At 32.1% G+C, this 10,371-nt stretch overlaps 2 protein-coding genes across 9 annotated transcripts in view; one reads left to right on the plus strand and one right to left on the minus strand.

Moving 5' to 3' along the window:
• Window positions 1–7,766, plus strand: part of LOC106475685 (N-acyl-phosphatidylethanolamine-hydrolyzing phospholipase D-like) — a 12,050-nt gene extending 4,284 nt beyond the window's left edge. Inside the window, exon 3 of the mRNA XM_013936363.2 lies at window positions 6,772–7,766. Coding sequence (XP_013791817.2) covers window positions 6,772–6,933 — 162 coding nt within the window. The 3' untranslated portion in view covers window positions 6,934–7,766. The remainder of the gene's footprint in view (window positions 1–6,771) is intronic.
• A 1,591-nt stretch (window positions 7,767–9,357) lies between these two features.
• Window positions 9,358–10,371, minus strand: part of LOC106475686 (protein MON2 homolog) — a 5,999-nt gene continuing 4,985 nt past the window's right edge. For 7 of the 8 annotated variants that reach the window (XR_002608946.1, XR_002608947.1, XR_002608945.1 and 4 more), the window contains exon 6: window positions 9,853–10,007. Coding sequence is in view for 1 of the 8 variants with exons in the window: in XM_013936364.2 (XP_013791818.2) it covers window positions 9,841–10,007 (167 nt within the window). In the remaining 7 variants the exon portion in view is untranslated. Of the gene's footprint in view, window positions 10,008–10,371 lie in introns of all 8 variants that reach the window. The other variant, XM_013936364.2, reaches the window with a different exon arrangement.

The raw sequence follows: 10,371 nt of genomic DNA on the forward strand, positions 1-10,371 counted from the left end.
TGGCTAATGAATACCTAGTAGCAGGTTTAGGTGGAGATATACGAAATGGAAATAGTGGCTAATGAATACCTAGTAGCAGGTTTAGGTGGAGATATACGAAGTGGAAATAGTGGCTAATGAATACCTAGTAGCAGGTTTAGGTGGAGATATACCAAGTGGAGATAATGGCTAATAAACTCAAGTGTTAATATCTTATTTCTCTAGGTGCTCGACTATTAAAAGTACAAAAATGTATATCAATTTCTCAGCATTTTTCAGTGTTTTATTTTATGTCTAATGTAGCATGCATAACAGCTGAAAATATTGTCTGGTCTAGCTTGTATGTTACAAGTATTGCAGTGAAATCTGACTTTAGAATATATTAAGGTTATTTAAAGTGATATAATGTAATAGGTAATAACAGGATATAAACATTTAGTGATGGGAGTTGGTAAGATGCTTGTCATGATGTCTGATGAACATTTTGTTACAGTAATCAGTAAGATATTTCAGATGGTTGTAACCATTTCAAATTATTTATCAAAGAAACACTAAAGTTTGTTGATGATACTTGATGAACAATGAAGTACTGGTGAATGCTTAGTAGCAGGTTTAGGTGGAAATAGTGGCCAATGAATGCATAGTAGCTGTGGTCACTACTGTGTCTAATGCAACGATATCTGCATTAGTCATGCTGCTTAAAGTATTAAACTTATGTTAGTGTGTTTATTGAAGCTGTTGAATGTAGATGTATTATATTTGAGGTAATATAGTAGTATAATGAAGCTGTGAATGTAAGAATGATAACTATGAGGCATCTGTTATCAAAGTAACTACACTATCAACATTTATACTACATAATACATATATCGGTTTGATTTCTTTTCACTTTCATTTTATTGGAGCCTGGGATGCCACCTTTACAGAACTTGCAATTGACCTAAGTAAGGCTATTTCTGATTGGATAAAATTACCCCTTTGGTGTCTCAAGAAAATGTTCCCACATAACAAATAGATAACCTTAGGCATGTGCAGGATGCCTATTCTACAGTGGCAGTGCAGTATAAACATACAGTAAAGGTGAACGGGAAATTGAACCACAAAAATATTAAAATGTGTTAACAATTTATTGGGTGTTTTTAGTGTTATATATTTATTTGTGTTGGTGAATTTTTATTCTCAATGAAGACGAAAAACAACTTCAGATGAATGTTAATTTATTCAACCCGGCGTTTCGGCTTACACATTTTTCAAGGGTCAATGGATGTCACAGGTACCAAACTGATTTTATATTAGAGTAACTAAAGAAAAATAGAACTACAACAGTACAAGGAACAGTACACGTGAAGCATGCTAAAAGTATTGTTAAATGGGTTAGAGTTGCCAATCATAATGGCAAAAGTTAAAAAATAAATAAATAAATAAAAGGAAAAAAAGTATTATAGGGCTAGGCATCGTATCTGTTAATGGAAAGGTATCTGGATTGAATCAAATAATATTCCTTAAATTTTCTGTCAAGAAAATTGTCATAAGTCTAAAATTTTCATTCGATTGATTGTGCTCTGTGTTTTGATGTGATGTTCAGTGGTGTCTTCTTTGTTGTCAAGATTACTTTAAAAAGTAATAATGAAGTTCTGTTCACTTTTGTGGTGAATTAAAGGTGATTTAGATTTGCCACATTGAATGCATAATAGCAGGTTTAGGAGGAGATATACCAAGTGGAAATAGTGGGTAATGAATACCTAGTATCAGGTTTAGGTGGAGATATATATATCTCCACCTAAACCTGCTACTAGGTATTCATTAGCCACTATTTCCATTTCGTATATCTCCACCTAAACCTGCTACTAGGTATTCATTAGCCACTATTTCCACTTTGTATATCTCCACCTAAACCTGCTACTAGGTATTCATTACCCACTATTTCCACTTGGTATATCTCCACCTAAACATGTTACTAAGTATTCATTAGCCATTATTTCCACTTGGTATATCTCCACCTAAACCTGATACTAGGTATTCATTAGCCATTATTTCCACTTGGTATATCTCCACCTAAACCTGCTACTAGGTATTCATTACCCACTATTTCCACTTGGTATATCTCCACCTAAACCTGCTACTAGGTATTCATTACCCACTATCTCCACTTGGCGAAGTGGAAATAGTGGCTAATGAATACCTAGTAGCAGGTTTAGGTGGAGATATACCAAGTGGAGATAATGGCTAATAAATACCTAGTAGCAGGTTTAGGTGGAGATATACGAAATGGAAATAGTGGCTTATGAATACCTAGTAGCAGGTTTAGGTGTAGATATATGAAATGGAAATAGTGGCTAATGAATACTTAGTAACAGGTTTAGGTGGAGATATATGAAGTGGAAATAGTGGCCAATGAATTCTTAGTGGTAGGTTAACTCTTTTTATACAGGCATTCTTTTCTGTGCATGTCACGAATTACATTCAAAATTTAATTAAAGCATTTTTTCATCATGGTACACAAATAAACTTAGCATCGAAACATAGCCAATAATCCAGGTTTTAATGTTATATAAGTTTAAGTCCTCAATTTTATAAGGAAATATTTTTAAAAAATCCTCAATTTCCTCTATTATGAGAATTGTGACATTTGTGTCTAGGTATTCCTCTTCTCTAATGTATTTACCACCCCCTCTGAGAAGTATGAAATTTTATGTAAATTGTTCATTATAATATGTTCATCACTCAGGCAAAGCATAATTTTTATAGACTTCAATCTTATGTGCTTACAGAGCCTACTTGTCACATCCCCTCTTTCACAAATTGCCAACGGTTCTTGCTGATGTTTAATACTGTATTATTTATAACAAATAGGAAACCAAAGCTTTAATCTGTCAAATAATGTATTATATTACATTGTTTTCCGTACAGAGAATTGTCTATTTTACTACTAGTTAGCTGAATTTTTAACATCTCTTGTCCCAAAGAAAGTCAGAAAAATTGTGACAGTTATAGGATGTTGTCTGCTTTTTGTGTGTTATTATTCTGTGTTATTTGGTGAATTGTTTAATTCAATAAATTATTTAGTGCAGTAGTACCATTAGTATAAAAAGTAGGGCTAAGTTTCATTGACAGTCGACAGCAAACAAAAAGATCCAGGTATTATATTTCTTATTTTTCATCTGTATTTTTTACTTATTATTATAAAAGTAACTAAAATGTAAAAATTAGAAACTTTTAAGGTTAGATTATGTAAAATAAAGAATTATGATGATGATAATTTTCATATGCTTGCGAGTAGCCCGTGCATTACATAATTTGGTAGGGTAACATAAGCTACATGTTTGCCAAGAGATTTACAACTTGTGTGGTGGGAATATTAGTTAGATACAGTTCAAAAGAGAAAATACCAGATAAAATACAAAGTTTTACTGAAAAAAAGGTGGAAATTTATTTAGGTGGTTTTAGAGGTTACACAAATGAAATTCGAGAATTTTCAGATGAAGAAAAGTATTCTTAATCTTAACATGAAAATCAGTTTGCACTCGGAGCAGTCAACACTTTGACTCCATGTATTCATGGAGAAATTTTTAGTAAAAATACTTTGTCTACAAAACACATGATGCTTACTGAAAGCTTGCAAAAAATAGAAGTTATAGTATGGAATCTATAAGGGTCAATTTGGGGTCACAAACTCGGTTCATTTGACCGAGCCTGTTGTGAGAGGGTTAAGATGGAGATATGTAATGTAGAAATCAAATGTCTAATGAAGTTTTGGTAACAGGTTTAGGTAGAAACATGCAAGGTAGAAATCCAAGGTCTAATTAATGCTTTATGTGGTGATATTGTAGATGGAGCTATGTTATGACTGATGAACATTTAGTTCAAAGTCGAATCTTTAGTGGCAAGTTTAAATGGAAGTGCACTGCATCTTATGGTAGAACTGGGCAATTAACTTGATAATTCTATATAATAAAGAACTTTTGAGTATCAAGTATAATTGATTATTGTAACATAATTATCAATTAATTGCAGTTACAGTTAAATTTATTATTGTCTTATAAATAACAACTAATCAAAAATAGTGTTTCTGATAATTCCAACTTTCCATGTAATCTAAATATTGCCATTTTGATGTCTCATTATTATTTAACTCATGGTTGTTCAAGCCTCAGGCCAGAATGGCCCATGATTAGGGTTTTTGTGTCATGATTTAAAGGTCATGGGTTCCTCCAACTATTTTCATCCTGTCAGCCATGGGGGCATTATATTGTTACTTTGTTTTAGAGTTATTTCAAAGCTACTACGTCTATCTGGAATCATCTCTAATTTTGAACTGCCAACAAGAGAAATGTTGCAGCACTGCACCCTACCTCTTAGGTTACTCTTTTTTCTTTTTCTTTTTATGCCAGCAAATAGTTGGATGGCCTGTGATATTATAACTCTTATGTTTGGTGCCACCAGGTTTCAAATCTGTGACCATCAATTCATGAAGTAGCAACCAGGCCATGTCAGCCCAGGAGTGTTATAAAATGATGGTCACATATTCATTTGTAAAGAGTAGCCCAGGGCATGTTGATGGGTGTTACTAGACAGTTGTCTTCCTTTTGGTAAGCAGTTCAAAATGGCAGATGATAGCCTTAGTAGCTATGCCATGACTCAAACTTGTTTAGCTAATGATATGTAATAACTGGACCCACACACTGTGATAGCTAGTACTTTTACCAATGGCACAACTTCACATGACAGTATGCATGTCTGTAAACAACTCATGAATATGAGAGTGGGCCTAATGACCATTGGTCACATAATTAGCCACAGTGATGTCTACTGTTCCTGTTTACCTTGTTTAACCTAAACAATAGAGTAGCTTGCTTATTACATGCTAAAAACATAACCAGTGTTACTTAGGGTAAGATTGCTTTAACAACAAAAAGGTATGGTATTTTAATATTCATTATTCTTTATTTTCTCAAAAATATTTTGTTTTTTGAATAACCTGATTTAACTGTATTTGTTAACATTATTATTTCAGTTTTAACAATAAATAACACTGTTAAGACATTAACCTACTTAAATGAATAGTACTCTTATTTAAGAAACAACTAACTCTAGCTAGATAGGAATCACTTAAAAGGGAAAAAAAAAGCCTAACTGTCATTAAATGGTTCTTAAACTCTGTCTAGTACAGTAAACTAAGTTTAATTGTTTAATTAATTGATTACTCAGCATACACGTGGTTTCTATGGTTTCTCCCAGCCTGTGTTGTTCTTTATAAATTCTCATTGGTATTAACAACTTTTCCTGTAAATGTTTATGATGTTTTTTTTTATACTTTTAAAGTTGTTAATTATTAAGTTTTTCATGCTGATGGTGGAATTAGAATAATTATGAAATATCTGTAATTATTTTTTGGTACTACTGTATTTGTAAAGTTCCTTATAAAACTTAGTTTCCATCTTATGAACCATTTTAATCTCTGCATAGGTTAAATAGCATCACCACAGATTTTCTTGCCAAATAGTAAATATTTTATTGTCTGTTTTTTAGAATCAGAGTGAATTTGTTTTCACTTGATTATACATTATCGACCACACTGTGATAAGCACCTTTATTAGTTTTATCACATGAAATCTAGGGACAGTTATCTTCAACAATTTTAGTGGAGTAATCTTGAAAAGTTCAATTTCTCTTTTTAAAGGAAAGTGCAAGTTCCTTATAAAAACTACTTTCTTTCTTCTATTTTGGTTCCGTTCCTAAACTGGAATAAAATATAAAATATTATGTCGCAATGCCTATCAACATATTGAAATAATTATTAAAGGACCAAATATTTAACATCAAGAGGTAGTTTTTTTTTATTTGACTCTGAATTCTACAGAAAACTATGTAGGCTCTGGATTTATTCCTACATAATTTTAATTATTTGTAAACTTTGAAAAATAAATCTGCCTTCAACTTTGCAGTAAAAAAACTCTGATCTCGAAAATAGAAATGTAGCTACTTATTAGAGAGTTTATCTTTTTAAAAAACTTACTAATTAATATATTATCCAAAGCTGTATTATTATTCTGAATGCCTGTATTCACACTTAGGTGAAAAATTTAACAAGTACATTTATAGATATCCTTATCTTCTGATTATTCATTTACAAAATATCAGCTGTCTAAATTAGTTCATTAAGATTAAACTGCTCACTGCTGAATATGACTGATCTATTGTGTATTATCAGTGTCTTACACCATATTTTAATTACTTTTGATGGATCATTTGAATCAAAATTATACCCAAGTGCAATATTCAGTTTTCTTATCATTTGTTGATAGTTTGAACAGATAACTTTGTTTAACTTATTGTCACTGGATGACTTCCACTCCTCATCATTTTCAGATTTCGCACATTTAAAAAAAAACAAAAGTTGTAATCTTTTTTTGTTCAGGATTGTATTAATGAAAGTTTTTTTTATCTGCATTATCCCAGTGTTTGATTCATACATATTTTCGAATGGTGAACACATTGTTTCTGATTCATAAAATTTTCTGATAAGGCAGAAATAAAATGATTTTAGGAGTGTGCTCCAACAAATCAAGGAATTGACATGCATACCTACGTGATCAGAATTGAAGAACTTATTAAGCTTTTCATGCATAGTAAAGGGACAAAACAATCATAATTGAACAGGAATCAGCCTATTGTGACTTTAGTGGTCTAATGTTGTAACTTACAGTAAGATGTTAGGTTTTAGTTTTACAAAAACATTTATGTTATTTCATTAAAATATGAAAAAGGAAAACTTGTTTTACTTTTCTCTAGTACTACCTTGATCCACCAAGGAAGTTACGAGAAAGCTTGGAGCAACGAGCTCATCCTCCTAACTGCTTCATCATCTTAAAGCATGGAGAGCATAAGCTATTTGGTGCCAACTCCACTCTTCAGAGACCCAAAGGGAAGAAGTCAAAGCCTGAGAAAATGTGATTTTGATCATTGTGGTGGTTACTTGATATTGAATGGGTCCTAGCCCTTTTGTTCCAACCTTTTAATGAATGGTTGTTCAGTAAGTACCACATCCTATCAACCCAAGTTAGCTACATAATAGATATCATAAGACCCAACGGAAGAGTGGCAAGTGGTTTTATTGATTCCATTGTAAAGAACTTCAATAGAGTGATACCCAGCATCTTTGACAATAGAAAAGCTAAATATCAGAAATGGAAAGTTTTATACTGATGAAGAATGATGGTTTTAAATTAGCAACTGTTTGTTGATGATGTAAAGATTTATATAACCTGCATTGATCTTGTCCACAAGTCTGAATTTTGAAAAATATTGTGTCTGCCTGTACATTTGTCAGACATGGTGTGAGCCTTGTATGTATTATATTCTCCAGAATAGTAGAGCTGTTGGTGAAATATAACTTCCCTTATCAAGAATTTTGTTAAATAGTTTTGTGGCATATAAGTTGGTCCTACCTCAACAATATTCTAGTCATCATTTCTCTGGTCACTTTTGTTTAGATGATGCTGTCAGGTTGCTCGAAGTAAGAATGTAAGGAGGAAGATGTGTTATTCTTTACAAACGAAGTGCTTCCATCTTTAAATGTACAGAATTCTTAAGTTTGAGTCAAAGTAGACAGCTGGTTTAGCCTTCTTTATTTAAATGTAGTGTATAGGATATTTCACACCTTTATCAATTAGATAGTGTGCTAACTTATGGATAGAAACTTCTCAAATGATTTTTTTAATATGGATTGTTTGTTTCTAGAAGTTACACATTAAACAATGTAAATACACATTGTTCTTGTCAATTAATCTGCAGTGTGACTACCTTTATTTAGAATTAAACAATTTTAGTACATATTCTTTTGAATTGATATCCAGTGTGAGTATCATCATTTAAAAGTTACACATGAAACAATGGAAATACATGTTATCATTAATTATTCTCTCAATGTGACTATCTTCATGTAAAAATTACACATCAAACAATGTAAATACATGTCATTATTCTCTCAATGTGACTATCTTCATGTAAAAATTACACATGAAACAATGTAAATACATGTCATTATTCTCCAATGTGACTATCTTCACGTGCAAGTACATGTTGTCATTAATTATTCTCCAATGTGACTATCTTCATCTAAAAGTTACACATGAAACAATGTATATCCATTAATATCCTTGTGTGATATCTTACGTACAGTGATTGTGCTGGCTGAGGAAGGTAAATGAGTTCATCTTTCAAACAGTATGAACATTCTTGAATTTCTTCAGTTTTAATTCATCAAAGTCAAACCAAAGCATTCTGGGATGGACAATACTGGTAACATCAGTCACTTACACTGCAACCCTTTTAAACCGACAAAAAAAAAGGGGCCAGCATAAGTATGTTCCTACACTACTGCATGATCTCCAATAGCTGGAACAACATGTGCATAGTAATATACCTTGTTGTTATCTTGATATTTTTATCCTTCAACCATTTACTGTTTGTCCTTAATACAACTAGTCATATTTTCTTGTTTTTAAGACTGGTTTTTGACAGTATTTTAATGTATTTTGGAAGGTATAGTTGTCACATGTTTCAATCATTTATTGTTCATAGGTTGTGTTCTAAACATAACTAGTCATGCTTTCCTGTTCTTAGACTGGTTGTTGACATGTTTTGTGTGAGTAAATATGGTAGGTAAGTACCACTTATGGGTTATTGTATTCCATGCAAGTCTGTACTGGTACTCACACAGTCCCATCTAGATACAGAAGTGTGGAAAATAATTGATCTCCACAATAAATATGGTAGGTAAGTACCACTTATGGGTTATTGTATTCCATGCAAGTCTGTACTGGTTGTGGAGATCAATTATTTTCCACAAATTTTTGTAAAATACTCGAATTTTTGTGGAATGTCACATAAATTTATACTCATGAGAACTGATTATGATATGTTGTTCACTGCTGACATATCTAACATTCTCAAGTATTTGATTCTTAGAAACAATATTTCTAAAATTAACTTGAGAAGAAACTGACAGTTGGATCTGAGTTTTCAGTTTTAAATTAATTGTACTGACAAAAATACTACTCCCACTTTACTGTAAGGAGTTGTTTAGTGGATTATAAGTCTTGATGAATGAAGAAGAATCAAATCTAAGTGTGATCACCAATGACCATAAGCCACTCTCTCAAACTAGTAACTACATAAAAGCATTTAAATTTATCCTTCAAGAAATCCTCAAACAATTGTACAACACAAGCTCATTTATTGAGAACAGTTCATCTTGTTTGCACCAGGAGGTAACATCTTCTATCAACTGTTGTACATGTGTCAGATGTGGGAAGAAATTATTTGATTTATGATTGAAAATAATAAGATTAACTTAACCAATCAAATTTGTTTCTGATAGTCTTTTATTGCTTGAAGAATTCACTATATAATATTTTTGTTAGATTTTTTCACAATATAAAGGGTGTACCTGACAGAAAGACAAACTGCTAAAAAACAAAATTTAATCACATTTGATAATAGTTTCTGTTTTTTCTCAGACCTCTCATTAATATAATTCATGTACAGTTCCTTCACTGCTCAAAGAAAACAAACATCAAAATATATGTGTGCACACTAAGACTTCCTAGAAGTAAAAAGATTAAATACTGCAAGTCCAGAATAGTTCCAACAAATATTTCCCATATGGGAAAAGAGCTATTAACTTTTGATATGATGTGAGAATAAAACAAGGTTATTTTAAATTTCTATACAGAATTTGGGTACAGTCAACCCTATTTACACAGCTTTCACATTTTGTTCAATAATGGTGGTGCTGTTATGTTGGGGAAGGCTCTTTTCCTGCTACTTGGACCAGTGCTAGGTAGAAACAAGACCATGTTATGAACTGTTTCCATTTATCACCTGACCATGTGGAGGGCTTAGAAGACTAACGTATTCATGAAGAGCTTCTCTTAAGGATCGGCACACCTGGGCCGAGGTGGACGTGGTGCAATCCACCAGGTGGGGATACAAGCCAATAAGCTGCTGCCATACACTCCATTCCACTAGAGATAATGAAATATGACCTGGTTTAGAACAATATCAATATAAACACATGATGACTTATCATTAATGCCAAAAACACTAATGTAAAAAAAAATCTGGTTAGTTAACTCTTTCACTGCCATGGACACAATGCAACACTATGGAAGTTTGGATTCGTTTAACTTTAGTACAAATACAAGTGAGGACATAGCCAGAATTAATAATAATAAAAAAGAGGAAACTAAGGTTTTTGTTAGTATGAAAAAAACGTGTCAAGATTTAGTTAGAGATAATACATAGGAAAATATGCCATATATACACCTGGAAAAAAATTAAGCACCCCCATGTTTTTTCAAGTGATTCAGATTCGACGTTCTTATGACT

This window comes from Limulus polyphemus, unplaced genomic scaffold, assembly GCF_000517525.1.
Source record: "Limulus polyphemus unplaced genomic scaffold, Limulus_polyphemus-2.1.2 Scaffold8989, whole genome shotgun sequence".
Lineage (NCBI taxonomy): Eukaryota > Metazoa > Arthropoda > Merostomata > Xiphosura > Limulidae > Limulus > Limulus polyphemus.